A 21,572-nucleotide genomic window follows, 5' to 3' on the forward strand; every position below is an offset into this window, starting at 1 on the left:
CACACAACTTATGTAAGTCTGAAACCCAGAAGAGGCTTAGCTCGGTGGGTTCTAATTCAGGGTCTCATAAGATTACTGTCAAGATGTCAGCCAAGGCTGCAGTCATCTGAAGGCTTGACCAGGGATGGAAGACCTGCTTTCCAAGGGGGCTCATGCCTGGGAAGTTAGGCTACTGTTGGCAGGAGGTCTCAGTTCCTGGGCTTTCTCCAAAGGGCTGCTTGTGTATCCTTCAGACATGGTGTCTGACTTCCCCCAGAGTGAGTGATCCAAAGGAAGACAGCAGAAGCCTAGCTTTGGGAATCACACCCAGTCATTGCCACATGGGTCATTAGTTACCCAGGTCAGTCCTACTCAATATGGGAGGGGCCTTGTCCACAGATCATGAATACCAATAGGTGGGGATTATTGGGGGCTATTTTGGAGGTTGGCAACCATAATTTTTTGTGCTTGATTTTTATGTGAGAATCCTTTATCATCTAGTTTGTAGAAGAGTCCTTCTAGATTAACTTTGAGTTGTTTCTTTTGGAACCCCACTGGTACCTCCACCCAGGGATGATATACCCCTTTTGGCCCTCCTCTCCCCTTTTCCTGCCTCTCATCCATCCTATATTCTCTTTACTCCCTAACTCTGGCAATCACATTATGCTTTCTGTTCTATTTTTCTATTTCTCTCATGTGGGCATTTCTCTTTTGTAACCTCAGCTCAACATTTAAAAAAATGCGCGTTATATTTGACATTTCTAGGTATATGTAGTGTTACAGTTTTCAGATCATCTGGTCTGCCACATTATTAAAATCAGTAGTCTTAAGTGCATCTTTAGGCCTGGTTTCAATTTATACTAGGAAACAGTCCCTCACTTAAGAAGAAATCATAGACATGCGTGGCTATCTTAGAAAAAGGAGGTAGATGAGTCCATACTCAGGAAAAATAGAGACAACTCATTTTCTATCTCAGAAATGATCCAGGTAAAATGACCTGGATCCCAGGTAGGTAAAAATATCACTACTCTAAAAAAGAAATAGGAAAACCTTAAAATTCTTTGTCCTTTCCTCATTACTCTTTGTTATTCTACCAGAATTAGTGGATCTTAAAAGATAAGTGTAGTATGTTTGTATTTGAGAACACCAAAAGAATTATTGGAAGAAAGTGTTTCTTACTCCAAAGTCCAATTCTGGAAATGGTGGTATAACTGGAAAGATGGAGTTGCCACTGATTCCTTGGGATCTGCCATGTAGAAGTAAAACAGAGCCCAGACACATGGTTAGACCGAGACATCATTTGGAGCCTGAGGCATGGCAAGGACTGCAAGCCTCCTGACACATCTCTGACCCTCACAGATGGTTTATACTTTCATGTAAGGAACACGAAGTCAGTTTGTCTTACTTTGCTATGATTCAGAGCAGTATTTCTTATTAAAGAATCCTGCTCTTAACTCAGGTGATACAAGAAATGACTTTGTACAGTATATGGATAGACTTCACATTTTTAAAATATATAAACTGTGAACAACCTTAATAGTAAAATATACCTAGAACAATAAGCCCATCTTAGTCAGTCTGGGCTGCCATAATAGAATCCCACAGACTGGGGGGCTTAGACAACAATTTATTTCTCACAGTTCTAGAGGCTGAAAGTCCAATATCAGGGTACCAACGTGGCTGGGTTCTGAGGGCTCTATTCCAGGTTATGTCCTTACATGGCCTTCCTTGGTATATGCGTGCAGAGAGAGAGAGATCTCACATCTTTTCCTCTTCTTATAAAAGCTCTAATCCCATCATGAGGGCATCAACTTCAACAACCCAAATTACCTTCCAAAGGTCCCACCTCCAAATACCATCACATTGGGGGTTAAGGTTTCAACATATGAATATTGGAACATTCACTCCATAGCAAAACTTGTGATTTTTTTTAAACCTATGATTGTTTAGAAACGCTGAAGTTGGTAGCAATGGTAGAATTAAGGCTCTTAAAATAAAAAAAACACTAAAAGCTTTGCAGATGAGACAAAATTGAAAGGTGAAATGCAAATAACTGAACACCAAGAAGCAGAGATTAGTCTGGTTTGATCTGATTTTCTTCCACACCCCTAGGCCAAAGGGAAGCCAACTCACCTGCACAGCTGTCACCCTAGATGACTCAGGCTCCAGATGGACTCAATGTTCGAATTCCTTGTAACAAATATGATATACTTCATGCTACCCTAGTATAATCTTTCTGGTAAAAATAGATTTTCCAACTTCTTTTATACTAGACTTCCCTCCCTACAGCTATTCCCACACTGGTAATTAAACAAGTAAAAATTTTAACATCCTGAGCCCTTGATAAATTATTGCCAGCTTTAGACATATCACAACTGTGTGAATTACTTGACTAATATGCATGGTTGTTCTTTATCTCCAAGTAACAATGCGTATGTTTTTCTTGTGACTTCTGATGCTAAGAAATACATTTAATTTAAAAATCTAAATGTCTACTTGAGGTTTAAACATAATCAATCTTCAGAAAAATTAAAAATTTGAAATATCTACAGCACCAGAAGAAAAGTGTTCCCTATTTTTCCTGTTGCACTTAACATAATAACCTGGAGGTATAACCACAAGCTGAAATGACTATATTTAGCATAATTGTACTAAAGTGTCTGTGCTAGGTCTACTTCCTAGGATAGTAGGTTTTACTGAAACATAGCTACTCTTTGGATATGATTTATTAACAATTGTGACACAGCTCTTTGCCTCATATGATGCACTGTCTCTTTTTTTTTTCTTTCTCCAGTAGCAAATCAGCTCTTTTTTGAAATATTTTTGCTCTACCACATGGATTCAATAAAATTTTCCAGGTAGCACAAGATATTTTCCATATTTAAAGATATTCTACTATCTTTGAAAGTGACTAAAAATAGACTTAACTAGCAGTTGGACAATTTTCAAGCTAAAATTTAAGTATTTCAACAGCCTTCTCCACTTTTGGTATTTAGCATTTCCTTCAATTAAAAGATGACAAAATTTTAAAGTTTTAAATTTAGAATAGGTTAAATCAGTTATTTGTCGAATTTTATTTTCTAGAAACTTATTGGTTGGCCACAAAGTTCGTTTGGGTTTTTCATAAGATCTTATAAATAAAATACTAAGTTGCATGGACCATAGGCTTCGGGCAAAATTTTTCCCTAGGTATATGCTAAATCACTTTACGACACTACACCAAAGACACTAAAACCAGAATATTTTAGATTACAATCACTGAGTCTCAAATTTCTTCATTTTTGCCTTGAAGTGTTTTACCGAACTGCAAATATTTCCAACGTTTCTAAAACTTTATTCAGAGGCTGTATTTCCTTCTGAAAATATGGATAAAAGAGGACCTCAAAGCAAAATGCTTTCATTTAATTTACTATCCTGAGAAAAATGTAATGGAAACACCAAACAGCTTAGTATTAGAAGGTAAAATACCAAGCTTAGTATTAGAAGGTAAAAAGCTGCAGGTGGGGCTTCCCTGGTGGCGCAGTAGTTGAGAGTCCGCCTGCCGATGCAGGGGACACGGGTTTGTGCCCTGGTCCGGGAAGATCCCACATGCCACGGAGCGGCTGGTACCGCAAAAAAAAAAAAAAAAGCTGCAGATGATATCTTTTGAACACAAAAGAACTCACACATTTTGCCACTGAAAGAAACATCACTCTTTGCAGAAGGAAGGGAGACTTGATCAAGCACAAATAAAGCTGGTGAGATATGGAGGTGAAGGAGGAGGGATGTCAAAAATTCAATCAACTCAGCCAGTTTAGCAATAACAACAACAAAAACCATTCGGTGGGTAGGGGAGGAACATCATAAAAATTGTTAAGCATTCTCTAAAGAGTTTCCATACTTTCTCAATTTTAAGGTATCATCAGTTGCAAGATGTGTCACTGACTCAGTAAGAACCTTCCTGGGAAAAGCAAAACACTAATACCTTGGATAGTGATACTCATTCTAATAATTAGTAGTTCTAGTAACTAATAAATCTAATACACATGCTGAATTCTGAAATTTTAACTTCGATGAAAAGTGCGTAGGTATTTTTTTTCAGCTTGCAAACAGTGTGCTGTGATGCTATGTCGTCACAGATTTATTTTTCCAAATAACCCAGCTGTCTCACCAATAATCTTGGACACAAGAAAGAAAACTCCTGTTGCATGTATTCTGCTAAAAGACACACACTCCTTGCTTTTCTGATGGAAGATGGAAGGAATAATGCAGAACAGATACTTCCTTTGGGATAATATTTTAAAATCTGAATATCTGGCAACAATTCTCCCTAAATCTACTCTGAAGGTCTAATTCAAGGTGAAGGGAAAGCTATTTAACTTTGCCATTATTCCACATCATTATCTACTCTGGGAACAGACAACATCATCACATACTGATGCAAAGAATCATAGGATTCTATTGCATGGTTAACATTGTCTACTTTCCCTAGAAATGTAATTAATCTTGCATAAACAGCTGTTTCTCTATTTTCCTCCTGAATTAGATTTAAAATGATAATCTATATCATCAAAGTATTGAAACAAAGGAGATACGATCCATTATTGAGAAGGGATTTGAAAATTGTTAGTAACAACTAGAAGTTAGAAAATGAGAGACAGCCTGACCTAGAGGAGCAAGTAATGATGGTCTAGGACAAAGTGAAAAGAAACTAAGTTTATGGCATAAAAACTATTGAGGAAAATTAATAAAAGTTTGCAGTTAACAAGCTCAGTCATTCGAGTCAACAGTGTTTTGAACCAAGGTCATGGCAGAGGTAATGGAAAAAGTAGAACAGATGTGAGAAATATTTTGGAGTTTAAGGGGAAACTTAAAAGTTTAAGGGGAAAGCCAAAGAAGACTATGGTATTTCAATCCTGGGTTGCTCGAGGATACTGAGGTCATCAAAAGGAACAAGGGAGAAGTAGGGGAAAGAGAAGTTGATTTTGAGGAAATAGGTAAAAATGAAATAATCACCTCCTTTTTAGTCACTTTTAGTAAAAAATAAAATTACAGATTTTTGTAATTTTGGACAAATCTGCTCTTTGGACATGAGGTCAATAGTTTGTGTTTCTTTAGTTTTTTATTTGTTTTGTTTTGTTAATCAAGGAGGAAACATGCTGTAGATAATGTTCATATTGAAAGCAAATCAATGTCTGTAAGTGAACCTACACGGACTGGTCCCACCTCAGCTAACGTGATGCCATGACAAAACACTGACTGATAATCAAGAGCAATATTTCTATTAAAAACCTAATTTTTATTTTCATTTTCATCTTATGGGATCACATCAGCTTCCTTTATGAAACCTATGGCTTCAGCAGGCTTTGTGGTTTCTGCCCAGAGTTTCTTTTGCTATGAAGCCAACATGAAAACCACGCAGTTCAGTCTTTAAAATTCCATATTTTTCTTCCAAAACTTAAAGCAGAAAATTGGGACTAACGGTGTGTAACTGATATTTCACATCTCTGCCCTTGTTTCTGGCAGCTCTTTTCCCTCTACCTTGGAAACATCAGCCCCAGAATGCATGTAGCAGGATAATTAAAGCAGCAACAGTAACAACAATGACTTGTGTTCCCTTTCCGTATTCTTTTTTGTTCCCCTCTGCCACTGGGGTCACAGCCATTCTCCCTAAGCAAAGAGTGGGAGGCGATTTGGCCCTGAAATCAGACCCCTTAGGTGAAAAATCTCATTTCTACCCTCAATTGTGCATTCTTACCCAGGCCACTGATGCTCTTTAAGTTTAGTTTTTCACACCCATAAAATGGAAATTGCTTTCTCTTCCTTGGGCGGTTAATGTATTTGATGAACAATATAATAATAGTGATAAACATTATGATCCAAAGAAGCAGATATTGTACTCTGCCACTTTATAGCTAGATAGCCTTGGGCTGGTTATTTCCTTCTCAGTTTGCTCCATAAACTTGGGATAACAAAGGCATCCATCCTATTCAACATTCAAGATCTCTTCACATGTGATGGACCAGGCACTATTTTGTACTCTTAAAAGAAAATAGGATTATGTGAGATGATACACAGAGTGATATATGGTATTAATGTAACCATTTATCAGCTCCCTCCTTTCTAAGGACTTTCTGTATTCTCGGCCCCTGCCAAGCTCCCTGTCTGTGGCAAATACTTCCCTGAGCCATTGTTGGGCTTGGTCACTTGACTTGCTCTGACCAATGGAAGTGAATACACATGATGCCCTAATAAAAGCTTTAAGTGTGCTTTCTTTTTCCAACCCTCTGACTTAAAAACAGAATGTGTCAGACAGGGACTTGGTCCATCAGCCTGGGTCGCATATAGACAGGACCCACAGAACAGAGATACATAGATTGGAACTACATAGAATTATACAGAGCTATGAACAAGAATTACATGCTGTTATTATTCTATGCCAAACCACACACTTAAGAGTAAGAAATAAATGCTTGTGATTGTAAGCCACTGAGATTTGGCTGTCAACAGAAGCTGACATATAACATAGTGTCTTACATATAGAAGTAATTAACATTTTAACAATAATAAACTAAAATATATAAACACTTAAAAAGATATAAACATCTCTCCACCTATCCACTCACCTATCCAATAGATGTTTATCGAGTATTACTATGTGTCAGATACTGTTTATGCTACTGAAGGTATGGCAGTGATCAGATAAAATCCCTGCTCTCATGCCACTAACATTATTATGGCGGAAATAAAATTTGACTATAAGGGGATGCGTGTTGTGGAGAAAACACAGGGGAAGGAGACAGAAAATGTCAGGTAAGGAGATAAGAAGAGGTGTGTGTGTGTGTGTGTGTGAGAGAGAGAGAGAGAGAGAGACAGAGAGAGAGAGAGGGAGAGAGAGAGAGAGACAGAGAGAGAGAGAGAGAGGGAGAGGGAGAGAGATTGAGAGAAGGTTTCACTAGAGAAATTTTCCAGCAGAGATCAGAAAGAAGTAAGGGGGTGAAGGGGATATCTGGGGGAAGTACATTCCAGGAAGAGAGAATAGCAGGTATAAAAGCCCTGAGGCATGAATGGGTTGGAGTGCTCAAGGACCAGCCAAGAGGTCTTGTAGTTGAGAGACATCAGTTAGAGGCACATTGGTAGAAGGTAAAGTCAGAGCCGTATGAGAGGGCCAGTCATTTATTCCTTGGAAGTTATTGGAAGAAGTTTGGCTTTTGTTCTGAATGAGATGGGATGTCATAGGAAGACTCATGATAGGGTAACATGAGCTTATGTAAGTTTGAAAAGGATCATTCTGGCTGCTGTTTTGAGAAGAGATTATGTGGTTCAAGGGTAGAAGCAGATAGATCATTTACAAAGCAACCACAATAATCTGTATAGAGACGACAGTGGCTTGGACCAAGGGGAGAATATCAAGAGCAATGAGAAGCAGTAGACTCCGGGTATATGTGAAGGTAGTGGCATCAGATTTGTTGATGAAGAAGAAGCAACTGGAGATAAACTATCATTTACTGAGACAGGGAAGCGTGCAAGAATGGTCGGATTGAGGGAGCAATGGGTCATCAAGAATTTACTTTTAGACACTGAGGGATAAATGTAAACTTGTTGAATTCTGATTTCCTTCTGCTGGCTTTCCAGAGAAGCATTTGGCTTTCTGCAGAGTTTCATAGAAACCACTGCACAGACAATGGTAATTAATCCTGCCAGAATGATGAGGTGGAGAACCAGAGGTATGACATTAGCTACAGCAGAAAGAACTGGAATCCAGCCCTCTGACTATGTCTGGGGAGAGGCTGGTACTCCTCTGACCAATAACGCTACACTGTGATGGACCAGGGCTGCAGGTTAAGTTTTCAGCACTTGAAAGTGCTCTCCACATGGATTATTGTGATTGATTTTTAAATTATCCAGCCTCTGATCACTCTAGGAAGGAGACTGTGCTTTCTCTTGTCATGCAACTAAAGAGTCTACAACCTCAGTCCCAGGAGTTTGAATTTCAGCCCTTTTAGATCATTATGCACTGCCTAGAATGAGTTTCCCCTGGGGTGTGTTTGTTTTAAGTTATTTTCCCTAGTTATCTTTGAGATGCCTAGTACACCTAAGTTTGGATGTTGAGTAGGTGGTTAGTATCTAAGTCAGGAGTTCAGGTGAAAGGTTGAGGATGGAGATATAAATCTGGAAGATATGTATTAGATTTTTAATGGAAAGAAGTCTATAACTTGGAGGGGAAATGGCTGGCAACAATCCTCAGGAATATTTAAAGTGCAGCCCGAGAGTAAAACATCACTGAAGGTACCTGAGAGGTTATTAAAGTCTCCAAAACAATGTGATTATAAGGCAACCAATTCTGCCCACCAAATATGATGGAATTACAGTTTAACTTCAGACACAATTTCCTAATATTTTGCATATGATAACACACAAACACAACTGATTCAAACCTCTTTACTATGTTTGCAAAGATTTTAGACGAATTACTAGAAAAGATTCACAACCTTTTCCAGGATTAATATATTGGTAGTATAGAGTAGAACTGAGAGTATTTTTGAATATTTCTGGAAATGAAATATTGATTTCCTTGGCAGTGTTTTCAAGTAGACAGGTTTGAAAAAACTCATATACTAAAATATCCTTCCTTACCAGGATAGAGGGTGCAGTCCATAAATGACAAATCATCAATTGCAATGTCTCCAGTGAAGCCATCTCCCACTGAAGCTTCCACTGAAATCTAAGAACAATATAAGAAATTTGTTAATACTGTGAAGGAAATTAATTTCTGGAAACTCATGGTTGAAAGGAATTCAGAATTTACCTAGAGAAAACTCTCTTCTGAACCATTAAAAACATACTTTGCAAAAGTCTCCATAAGTAGGTATCTTGTCTCTACCTGAATACTTCTAGTAATAGGAAGCTCCACACCATATTGGGCCCATTAAATCCATGAAGCCCATTCTGTTTCTGGTGAGTATTGATTTTTTGAAATTTCAGTATATCAGATTGATATCTACTTCCTTTTAACTTTCAACCATTAATTCCAGACTGGTCCTGCTTTCTCCTGAGCTTTTAAGTATCTGAAGGCAAATTACGGAACCTTTTCCCACCGTTGCCCCAGTAGTTCAGCTGTTTCCAAGGTTAAACCTCTTCATCCTTCAAGAAACCAAATTTGTTGCCAGAGGTACTCTCTAAAATGCACATTTTGAAGACCTTTAAAATTTTTCTCCCGTCGACCTTATTCTGTAACAATTTATGGAACTGGCTAATCGTTATTAGATCTCCTTCAGAACCTCATTAATCACAGTGAACTCAGATGACATCGGTGCTTACAGGAGATGCAGTTCCACTGAAACTCCAGTAAAATGTGAAATACTGACTAATCACTACAGTACATGGCAGATTGTGATCAGGGCTGAGATTTACTATAATAGAATTAATCATGATGAATTATTTTAAGACTCATGCAAATATACTGCATACTTACTAGGAATCCTGCTATAATTTAATAATGAAGAACATTAAGCAAACTCAAACTTAAAAAACACATTCCTTTTTTCCACTATTATATGAATATATGTTTCTGTTTCATTTTTCCTCACAAATGCGATATGTGGAAGTTGAAATTTTATTTCATTTTTCAAATTCTATGTTCCATTAAAAGTTGTTTCATACATTATTTATTCCTAATTAAAGAAGATAATTAAAAGGTCAAATTACTGACCTTAAGCCTCTTGACATCTTCCACCAACTTTCTAGGTTTTCTTGAGAATTACTACAATTTTCTCCTTTATTTGTCACTGAGGAAATGACTCAATTTGGAAAAGGTTTATTCATTTAATTAATGGGCAAATATAGTTCACCTAATACTGCCTGGGGAACAGGCAGTCTCCTACTGCTTTAAAATGGGTCACTGCAAATATAAAATGCACCCTTCTTTTCACCGCCAGCATGATTAAAAGAAATAAGCAGAGAAAACAAAAACACAAAAAGAATACTCAGTACAAAATCATACAATTATTCTAATAAACAAAAAGCCAGCAGTCAGAATTTGGCAGAACATACTGTAATAAAATATCTTCTGTTTTACAGGGAAAAAAGACTGCAGTTGGGTGACCAATAGGGAAAAGGTGTAAGCAAGGACTGATTAATAACTAATACACTAATTAATTACAAATACATTCTTTGGATCAATATTTGTCTATCCCCATACAACACAGGACATGGTAATAAAAAGCTCAGAAGATGCAAGAAAAAGGAAAAACTAGGATAAATAAAAATAAACACTACCAACGTGACTACACTGCTCATGATTGTCTTAGTTTATTCATGAGAACGGATAGAAAATTGATATAACAGAATCTCAAGTCTATGAAAAGCATACCTGGACATATAAATATCTGTAAGCTAACTTTAGGGATATATACACATACCTAGGTCCATTTGAGTGTGTAGGTGGACTTAACTGTTCCAAAGCATTCATTTTGTTGTCTTTATATGGTCACAAGTTAAAGAATTGGCCATTTGTGAAAGTTACAACTTTTCTCATTTATGGTCTACACCAGGCGAGCAGCATTTCTGAGTGGATGTTATCTACACAAGGAGTATTTGTATTGGAGTTTACTTCATATTACATGATAAGCATTTTGATATTGCTTCTGCTAGCATTCGTTGCCAAAGGGAAGACACAGAAATAATCCAAGGCAGTGACAGTTGGGTCTTGCTCTAAGACACAATTTAATTACAATTTTTTACCAAAATATCTTCAATTTTCTAGCCTCTAAATGGTAGCATTCTTGAGAAAGAGTGAACAATAATTTCAAGCTGAGATCCAAAAAAAATGTCAATTTGCATATATAACTGCAATCTCAGCCTCTTTTGAATATTTAATTAAGCCAGCCATTAAAAAAAGGCCTACCTGATAACAAATCACATCTTGAGAAAAAGTTATGAATGCTGAAGTTCAATTTTACTTCTGTCCTGTATTTAATTTAGTCTTGCAAAATGTTTTGCAAATTACCCTAAGAAACTAGTCACAAAAAAGAGCAAACCCAAGTGTGCCTATTCTGGAAAATCCATTTTCACTTTTGGTGTTTTTCCAATAAATGGAAGGGTATTAAAACACTAATGTTATTGTATGTGAGGCAGTATTGCCACTCTAGACATTAAGGACGCCAAATTTTACTCTTAAGTTTCATTAGCCCCTTACTGAATGACTGAAAGGGCAACTGAAAATTCCAGTTTGGTCTGAATGACCTGCGTTATCTGCAGAGGCCAATTCTACTTACATTAGAACTACTACTGCCGTGGAAGTTCTCTAAAGTAATCCAGCTATTCTAAGTTGTTCTTCTCATGGGCTGGTGCATGCTCCAAATAAAGATGGAGTGGCCTTGTCAACTACCTTGGAAATCTTAGTTCTAATATAACCAAAGACTCTAATATTAATAAGGCTCTAAAGACTTGTCTTAACAGATTTTTTTTCTATATTTAGGAAACTTTGAATTATTCATCAAAATATTTAAATGATATGAAAACTATTATCATACATATGTAAGACAGAATTTAATCATAGTTTTTACCAAAATATCTTCGATTTCCTAACATATATATAATTAACACACACATATATATACACACTTATAAATAAAATAGTCTCTATTAACTCATAAGAAAGAAAAATGGAATTGACTCAGCCTGCCACCTAGTTTTACCAACCAGTGTTTGGAAAAAAATATGAAATTCCAGCATAATATACCAATTTTTAATATAACGTATCTTCAGAAAGACTTGAAAGAAAGGAATTTTGTTTAAAATGTATAAAAAGCATGTATCCTATGTGGAGCAACTGGAACTCCAATGCATTACTGATGGGAATCCAAAATGGTACAGCCACTTTGGAAAATGGTTTGGCAGAGATAAACCCATGCATTTATGGTCAATTAATCTATGACAAAAGAGGTAAAGACAGTTTCTTCAATAAGTGGTTCTGGGAAAACTGGAGAGCTACATATAAAAGAATGAAATCACAACATTCTCTAACTCCCTATATAAACTCAAAATGGATTAAGGACCTAAATCTAAGACCAGAAACCATAAAACTCCTAGAGGAAAATATAGGCAGAACACTCTTTGACAAAAAATCATAGCAATATATTTTTTGGATCTGTCTCCTAAAACAAAGACAATAAAAAATAAACAAATGGGACCTAATTAAACTTAAAAGCTTTTGAAAGCAAAGGAAACCACGGACAAAATGAAAAGACAACCTACTGAATGGGAGAAAATATTTGCAAATGATGTGACCTATCACGGGTTAATATCCAATGTATATAAACAGCTCATACAACTCAACAAGAGAAAAACAAATAACCCAATTAAAAAATAGGCAGAAGAACTGAATTTTTCAAAGAGGAAATGCAGATGACCAACAGGCACATGAAAAGATGCTCAACATCACTAAGCATGAGGAAAATGCAAATCGAAACCACAATGAGATATCACCTCATACCTGTAAGAATGGCTATCATCAAAAAGAACACAAATAAATGCTGGTAAGGACGCAGTGAAAAGGGAACCGTCCTACACTGTTGATGGGAAAGTAAATTGGTGCAGTCACTGTGGTAAACAGTATGGAGGTTTCTCAAAAAACTAAAAATAGAACTACCATATGACCCAGCAATTCCATTCCTGGGTTTATATCTGAAAAAAAAATACTGTATTTCTTCTTCGCTAATGCCAGGCTTTACAATATATGGATTGCTAAGAATTTTTTTCTTTGAGTGTCTACCTTGGTATTGTGCCAACTGTTTCCTTGGTTACCAAGCAGGAAAAAAGTCTGGAGTTTCTCACCATCAACGACAGAAGAGACTAAATGGTGATGACCCAATTCCCATGAGTCTAGTTTAACCCAAACAGTGCTTTCAAGTAGAATAGTTTGCCAAGTACTTTTAAAGTAGGATATTTCACAAGAAGATACTGCCTGTAGTTGCCACAATCCCCATTACTCCCTATCACACCTAACTCTAAGGCGGAGTGTCAGTTGCCATTAATTATTTTACACCTGAACTACTTCTCTTAATTCACATCCCTTGCTTCCAGGGGCACTTGGGTTTGCAATTCCTTTTGCATACCAGTTAGGTCAGAAACCATGAAGGGTCTGAGACTTTACCCTACTCGCAAGCTAACGTCAGCCTGCCACTGTTTCATACACATTTACTGACAGAAGACACAAGATCCTTGATTTACAGAGATAGCAAAACTCATCAGCCAGAGGAGTATCTTCCACTTGTTCCCCACTTCCCACAGGGAAACATAAGTGCCAGATGTTTCCCTGCATGAGTAATGGGTTGCACCACAGAAGAAGAACCCCAACATTAGGAATTTCTAGCTGTTATAGGCTGCTGGCACATCTGAGGGAGAGGGAGGAGGAAAAGGAGGAGGTGAAGCAAGAGGGAAGGAAGGGGAGGGGCAGTAGGTAGGTAAATTACTCCAGAATGTAAGCAAATGTCTCAGGGTAGACTCCATGCAATACATCCTTTGCTCAGAAGCTGAATAATGCAGGACACAAGAAATGCATGGAGAACCGTCTCCCAATGGGGAAGCTGGACAGTGCTCCATTGCTGATATATTTAATTTGTAGGAGTATGATGATCCCTTCATGTATGTGTAAATCGAAACGTTTATCTAAATTCAGCCTCCTTTCCTCTTATACCTCATTTTATACTATTCTGAACTGAATGAGTGTAACTTGTTAGAGTCTCTCAGAGATGGCCACTCAGCTGCTGTTAGCCCAGGTCCTTTTCCACCGACAAGATCTTTTCCCATCAGAGCTTCTGCTATATTAAGAGATTGTTTTTTTTTTTTAATAAATTTATTTATTTATTTTTGGCTGCATTGGGTCTTCATTGCTGCATGTGGGCTTTTCTCTAGTTGCAGCAAGTGGGGGCTACTCTTTGTTGCGGTGCACAGGCTTCTCAATGCGGTGGCTTCTCTTGTTGCAGAGCATGGGCTCAAGGTGTGCGGGCTCAGTAGTTGCAGCACGCAGGGTCCAGAGAGCAGGATTAAGAGCACAGGCTCAGTAGTTGTGGCACATGGGCTTAGTTGCTCCATGGCATGTGGGATCTTCCCAGACCAGGGATCGAACCGTTGTCCCCTACACTGGCAGGCAGATTCTTAACCACTGCACCACAAGGGAAGTCCAAGAGTAGAGATTTAAAAAAAAGGAAAAAAAATCAAGGAGGGAAGGATGTGGTTGAAGAAATAAGGTCACTGAAAATTTCATTCAGGTTTCTTTATTTAGACAGAATTTTGTTATTCATCTAGAATGAAAGAAACCTAAAAAAATTATCCGAGTTATTCAGGTCATATTAGATTGATTTGCTTTCCACGGTTTTAAAGGGTTGGCAAGTCACAAAGATTACGTCTGCTACTTTTTTCTCTAAGCCATTTTAGATGTACAGGAAGGGCCAAATTTTGGGTGAGTTTTTTCCCCCTCTAATTCTTCACAGTGCCTTTGTGGAACTTGCCTAAGTGGATTTTAAAAGGGATAAATGTTAAAAAAAAAAAAAAAGGGATAAATGTTGATCAATTTGAAATTAATTTGCTACGTGAAACTCTACAAACTCACATGTTATTTTAAAGCATCTTCCAAGGACTCATATAGCACATAACCCATTTCACATCTCATCTATTATGTGATGAAGACAAATAAATAGTTCTCAATTTCCCTAGTTCTAAGAATTGATACGGAACCTATTTGATTGGAGGTTACAAAGATACATTTAATTGAAAAAAGCCTGATCAATATTAGAGAGAGAAAAGGGATGCACGTTTAAAATTATTGACTTAAAAGTTTGGAAAACTGTGTTTTTATTATTTTAAAATGATGCAAGAAGGTATAATAGGATTTTTAAAAAACTTCTTTATTAGAGTATAATTGCTTTACAATGGTGTGTTACTTTCTGCTTTATAACAAAGTGAATCAGTTATACATATACATATGTCCCCATATTTCTTCCCTCTTGCATCTCCCTCCCTCCCACCCTCCCTATCCCATCTCTCTAGGTGGTCACAAAGCACTGAGCTGATCTCCCTGTGCTATGCGGCTGCTTCCCACTAGCTATCTATTTTACGTTTGGTAGTGTATATATGTCCATGCCACTCTCTCACTTCATCCCAACTTACCCTTCCCCCTCCCCGTATCCTCAAGTCCATTCTCTAGTAGGTCTGCATCTTTATTCCCATCTTGCCCCTAGGTTCTTCTGACCATTTTCTTTTCTTTCTTTTTTTTAGATTCCATATACATGTATTAGCATATGGTATTAGTTCTTCTCTTTCTGACTTACTTCACTTTGTATGACAGCCTGTAGGTCCATCCACCTCACTACAAATAACAGTTTCGTTCTTTTTATGGATGAGTAATACTCCATTGTATATATGTGCCATATCTTTATACATTCATCTGTTGATGGACATTTAGGTTGCTTCCATGTCCTGGCTATTGTAAATAGAGCTGCAATGAACATTTTTGGTACATGACTCTTTTTGAATTATGGTTTTCTCAGGTTATATGCCCAGTACTGGGATTGTTGGGTCGTATGTTAGTTCTATTTTTAGTTTTTTAAGTAACCTCCATACTGCTTTCCATAGTGGCTGTATCAATTTAAATTCCCACCAACAGTGCTAGAGGGTTCCCTTTTCTCCACACCCTCTCCAGCATTCATTGTTTGTAAATTTTTTGATGATGGCCATTCTGACTGGTGTGAGATGATATCTCATTGTAGTTTTGATTTGCATTTCTCTAATGATTAATGATGTTGAGCATTCTTTCACGTGTTTGTTGGCAATCTATATATCTTCTTTGGAGAAATGTCTATTTAGGTCTTCTGCCCATTTTTGGATTGGGTTGTTTTTTGATATTGAGCTGCATATGTTGCTTGTACGTTTTGGAGATTAATCCTTTGTCAGTTGCTTCATTTGCAAATATTTCCTCCCATTCTGAGGGTTGTCTTTTTGTCTTGTTTATGGTTTCTTTTGCTGTGTAAAAGCTTTTAAGTTTCATTAGGTCCCATTTGTTTATTTTTGTTCTTATTTCCATTTCACTAGAATGTGGGTCAAAAAGGATCTTGCTGTGATTTATATCATAGAGTGTTCTGCCTATGTTTTCCTCTAAGAGTTTGATAGTGTCTGGCCTTACATTTCGGTCTTTAATCCATTTTGAGTTTATTTTGTGTATGGTGTTAGGGAGTGTCCTAATTTCATTCTTCTACATGTAGTTATCCAGTTTTCCCAGCACCACTTATTGAAGAGGCTGTCCTTTCTCCAGTGTATATTCGTGCCTCCTTTATCAAAGATACGGTGACCATATGTGCATGGGGTTATCTCTGGGCTTTCTATCCTGTTCCATTGATCTATATTTCTATTTTTGTTCCAGTGCCATAATGTCTTGATTACTGTAGCTTTGTAGTATAGTCTGAAGACAGGGAGCCTGATTCCTATAGCTCCATTTTTCTTTCTCAAGATTGTTTTGGCTATTCGAGGTCTTTTGTGTTTCCATACAAATTGTGAAATTTTTTGTTCTAGTTCCATGAAAAATGCCAGTGGTAGTTTGATAGGGATTGCACTGAATATGTAGATTGCTTTGGGTAGTAGAGTCATTTTCACAATGTTGATTCTTCCAATCCAAGAACATGGTATATCTCCCTATCTATTTGTATCATCTTTAATTTCGATCATCAGTGTCTTATAATTTTCTGCATACAGGTCTTTTGTCTCCTTAGGTAGGTTTATTCCTAGATATTTTATTCTTTTTATTGCAATGGTAAATGGGAGTGTTTTCTTCATCTCACTTTCAGATTTTTCATCATTTGTGCATAGGAATGCAAGAGATTTCTGTGTATTAATTTTATATACTGCTATTTTACCAAATTCATTGATTAGCTCTAGTAGCTTTCTGGTAGCGTCTTTCGAATTATCTATATATAGTATCATGTCATCTGCAAACAGTGACAGCTTTACTTCTTTTCTAATTTGGATTCCTTTTATTTCTTTTTCTTCTCAAATTGCTGTGGCTAAAACGTCCAAAACATATTGAATAATAGTGGTGTGAGTAGGCAACCTTGCCTTGCTCCTGATCTGAGTGGAAATAGTTTCAGCTTTTAAACACTGAGGACAATGGTGGCTGTGGGTTTGTCATATATGGCCTTTATTATGTTGAGGAAAGTTCCCTCTATGCCTACATCATTTTAAATATGCCCTGCCACTCCCTTCTGGCTAGCAGAGTTTCTGCTGAAAGATCAGCTGTTAACCTTATGGGGATTCCTGTATGTGTTACTTGTTTTTTTTTCCCTTGCTGCTTTTAATATTTGTACTTTGTTTTTAATTTTTTATAGTTTGATTAATACGTATCTTGGCATGTGTCTCCTTTGATTTATCCTGTATGGGACTCTCTGTGCTTCCTGGACTTAACTATTTCCTTTCCCATATTAGGGAAGTTTTCAACTATAATCTCTTCAAATATTTTCTTAATCCCTTTCTTTTTCTTCTGGGACCCCTATAATTCGAATGTTGGTGCATTTAATGTTGTCCCAGAGGTCTCTAAGACTGTCCTCAATTCTTTTCATTCTTTTTTCTTTATTCTGCTCTGCAGTAGTTATTTCCGCTATTTTATCTTCCAGATCACTTATCCGTTCTTCTGCCTCAGTTATTCTGAATTGATTCCTTCTAGAGAGCTTTTAATTTCATTTATTGTGTTGTTCATCACTGTTTGTTTGCTCTTTAGTTCTTCTAGGTCCTTGTTAAACGTTTCTTGTATTCTCTCCATTCTATTTCCAAGATTTTGGATCATCTTTACTATCATTATTCTGAATTCTTTTTCAGGTAGACTGCCTATTTCCTCTTCATTTGTTAGGTCTGTTGGGTTTTTGCCTTGCTCCTTCATCTGCTGTGTGCTTCTCTGTCTTCTCATTTTGCTTACCTTACTGTGTTTGGGGTGCCCTTTTCACAGGCTGTACGTTCATAGCTCCCATTATTTTTGGTGTCTGTCCCCAGTGGCTAAGGTTGGTTCAGTGGGTTGTGTAGGCTTCCTGGTGGAGGGGACTAGTGCATGTGTTCCGGTGGATGAGGCTGGATCTTGTCTTTCTGGTGGGCAGGTCCATGTCTGGTGGTGTGTTTTGGGGTGTCTGTGGCCTTATTATGATTTTTGGCAGCCTCTGTGCTAATGGATGGGGTTGCGTTCCTGTCTTCCTAGTTGCTTGGCATAGGGTGTCCAGCACTGTATCTTGCTGGTCGTTGAGGGGAGCTGGGTCTTGGCATTGAGATGGAGATCTCTGGAGATTTTTGCCATTTGATATTACGTGGAGCTGGGAGGTCTCTTGTGGACCAGTGTCCTGAGCTTGGCTCTCCCACCTCAGTGGCACAGCCCTGATGCCTCGCTGGAGCACCAAGAGCCTGTCCTCCACACAGCTCAGAATAAAAGGGAGAACAAAAAGAAAGGAAAAAAGAAGATAAAATAAAATCAAGTTATTAAAATTAAAAATAAAAGATAATTATTGGACTTCCCTGGTGGTACAGTGGTTGAGAGTCCACCTGCCGATGCAGGGGACACAGGTTCGTGCCCCAGTCCAGGAAGATCCCACATGCCGCTGAGCAGGTAGGCCCGTGAACCATGGCCACTGAGCCTGCGCATCCAGAGTCTGCGCTCCACAACAGGAGAGGCCACAACAGTGAGAGGAAAAGAGAAAAAGGGGAAAATATATATATATATAGTTGCTCCCAAATTCCACCTCCTCAATTTGTGCTGATTCATTGTCTATTCAGGTATTCCACAGATGCAGGGTCCATCAAGTTCATTGTGGAGCTTTAATCCGCTGCTCCTGAGGCTGCTGGGAGAGATTTCCCTTTCTCTTCTTTGTTCGCACAGCTCCTGGGGTTCAGGTTTGGATTTGGACCTGCCTCTGCGTGTAGGTCGCCTGAGGGCGTCTGTTCCCACTCAGACAGGACGGGGTTAAAGGAGCAGCTGATTCCGGGTCTCTGGCTCACTCAGGCCGCGGCGGAGGGAGGGGCCCTCGCAGTGGCAGGCTGTACAGGCTCCCGCGAGGGGCGGCGTGGATAGTGACCTGTGCTCACACACGGGCTTCTTGGTGGCTGCAGCAGAGGCCTTAGCATCTCATGCCGGTCTCTGGGGTCTGCGCTGTTAGCCACAGCTCGCGCCCGTCTCTGGAGCTCCTTTAAGCAGTGCTCTTAATCCCCTCTCCTCACGCACCGGGAAACAAAGAGGGAAGAAAAAGTCTCTTGCCTCTTCGGCAGCTCCAGACTTTTTCCCCGACTCCCTCCCAGCTCGCTGCGGTGCACTAGCCCCCTTCAGGCTGTGTTCACGCCGCCAACCCCAGACTTCTCCCTGCGCTCTGACCGAAGCCTGAGCCTCAGCTCCCAGCCCCGCCCACCCCGGCGGGGGAGTAGACAAGCCTCTCGGGCTGGTGAGTGCCGGTCGGCCCTGATCCTCTGTGCGGGAATCTCTCCGCTTTGCCCTCCGCACCCCTGTTGCTGCGCTCTCCTCCGCGGCTCTGAAGCTTCCCCCTCCGCCACCCACAGTCTCCGCCCGTGAAGGGGCTTCTAGTGTGTGGAAACCTTTCCTCCTTCACAGCTCCGTCCCACTGGTGTGGGTCCCATCCCTATTCTTTTGTCTCTGTTTTTTCTTTTTTCTTTTGCCCTACTGGGTACATGGGGAGTTTCTTGCCTTTTGGGATGCCTGAGGTCTTTTGCCAGCGTTCAGTAGGTGTTCTGTAGGAGTTGTTCCACATGTAGATGTATTTCTGATGTATTTGTGGGGAGGAAGGTGATCTCCACGTCTTACTCTTTCGCCATCTTGAAGCTCTTCCAATAGGATTTTAATAGAATAGAATGTAATACTTTCCGAGTGGTTGGTTCACATGTGCCAAAATTAAATTCTCATTTAAGAAACACTGCACTAAAATTCCTAAAGGTCCTCTTTCTTCAATTAACACTCATTTTTTCTACCCTCCACATCATTAAAAATAATATTTAGAGGAAAAGGAGTGGAACTGCAATGTATTATTTTAATATACAGTAAGCCTTTTTATAAAAATAATCACGTGCCCCTCATTCTCCTCATGAAAGGAAGCTCCAAATTTACCTCCACCTCTATGCAGGTGCTTCTTAAAACTGATCTCGACCCAAAGTGAGAAAATCAGATCACACATTTAAACCCAAATGATAATACACATCTGTCCTTTGTTCTAGTTCTGCATCTCATAATAGCCACCCAATGATGAGTGTGAATTAAAAATCCCATTTCAAGTCTCAGTTTAGATATTACTTCCTCAGAAAAACCTTCCTTAATCACTCAAGCTGAAGGTATTTTCCTTTAAAAACTTCTCACAATTTTTAATTATATCGGTATGTGTGCATTTCAATGTCTCTTCTTGGAGATTTTAAGGACAAGCAACATGAAGCTCACTGAGGGACACACAAAGCTGTACACATGTCACCCAGCACCCTGAGTGCGTGGTGAGCACTTGACTGTGTTACGGAAAAACAAAACTTCTCATTTCAACTAAACCTATAGATGTTACTCTTGATGTCATACTTCAATGCCCACATTTCAAATGGCAAATGATTATTAAAGAGACAAAAAGGTGCAACATATACTGATTTGTCCCAGTATTTCATATGATACACCTAAACTGTTGACAAATCCTGATTCTTTTTTCTTTTACAACTCCCTGTGTCTTTCTCTTCTTTACACAGCCCTCTTCCTGGATTCCAACTCAGTGTCTACTTGTATTTATATGGTTTTGCTAACTTCTTTCCTCTTTTTCCTAAATTTACTTCTACATTTCCAGACCCTTCTTCCCTTCAACTTCCAGCTATTCTCAAGCATAACTTTCTATCTGGAATAATACAAAGTTTATTTATTGGAGGATTTCTTCTAAGCAATCTATACACATTTGATAGCTATATCAATTATATGCACACTTATGCGACATTTTAAAAGATCTTTTAAATTATTTAAATTTAAGTGCAGAATGGGTCCTTACAGAGCATTTAGAATCCAAAACCTTTATATTCTGTTTGAATAAATGAGACCCAGAAAGTTTAAATAATTCACCCATAGTCTACAGATACGCTCAGTTGGTAAAATAATGTCTAAAACATTTTTTTAAAAAGGTCTCATTCTTGACTGGTTTAAAAATCCCAAATGCTTTAATCAAATTTTCACTTTTCATTTCTCCTTCTACTTTTATTAGGCTTCTAAACTTTTTTACTAATCTGATAGTAATGATAGGAGTTAAACAATGGGGGAAGCTATGCAAATAATACAAGACCAATTCAGGTAGTTCTTTGTATTTAGATAATAATGAATCCTGATTACAAATATGTAACATCTACTAAGTGTTTAGCACTGTAATAAAATTAATAATAAAATATCTTCTATATGTGTGACACTTTAAGTTTTTGTGGCACATTAATACTCATTATGTCATTTGTATTTCAAAGTCTTAGCATAGATGAGAATGTCCCATATAAATATTCTTCCAAAGCAAACACTTTTTTCATTTTAGATTTTTAAAAGTATCACATTAGTTAAAATAACTGCTTTTGAAACC

The 21,572-nt window shown here is 38.2% G+C and overlaps 1 protein-coding gene across 1 annotated transcript in view; it reads right to left on the reverse strand.

The window, feature by feature from the left end:
- Positions 1 to 21,572, reverse strand: part of MALRD1 (MAM and LDL receptor class A domain containing 1) — a 580,486-nt gene that overhangs the window by 394,243 nt on the left and 164,671 nt on the right. The window contains exon 20 of the mRNA XM_024765840.1: positions 8,596 to 8,683. Within this exon, the coding sequence (XP_024621608.1) occupies positions 8,596 to 8,683 (88 nt within the window). The remainder of the gene's footprint in view (positions 1 to 8,595; positions 8,684 to 21,572) is intronic.

The sequence above is a fragment of the Neophocaena asiaeorientalis genome, unplaced genomic scaffold (genome assembly GCF_003031525.2).
Source record: "Neophocaena asiaeorientalis asiaeorientalis breed wild unplaced genomic scaffold, Neophocaena_asiaeorientalis_V1.1 scaffold217, whole genome shotgun sequence".
Classification (NCBI taxonomy): Eukaryota; Metazoa; Chordata; class Mammalia; order Artiodactyla; family Phocoenidae; genus Neophocaena; species Neophocaena asiaeorientalis.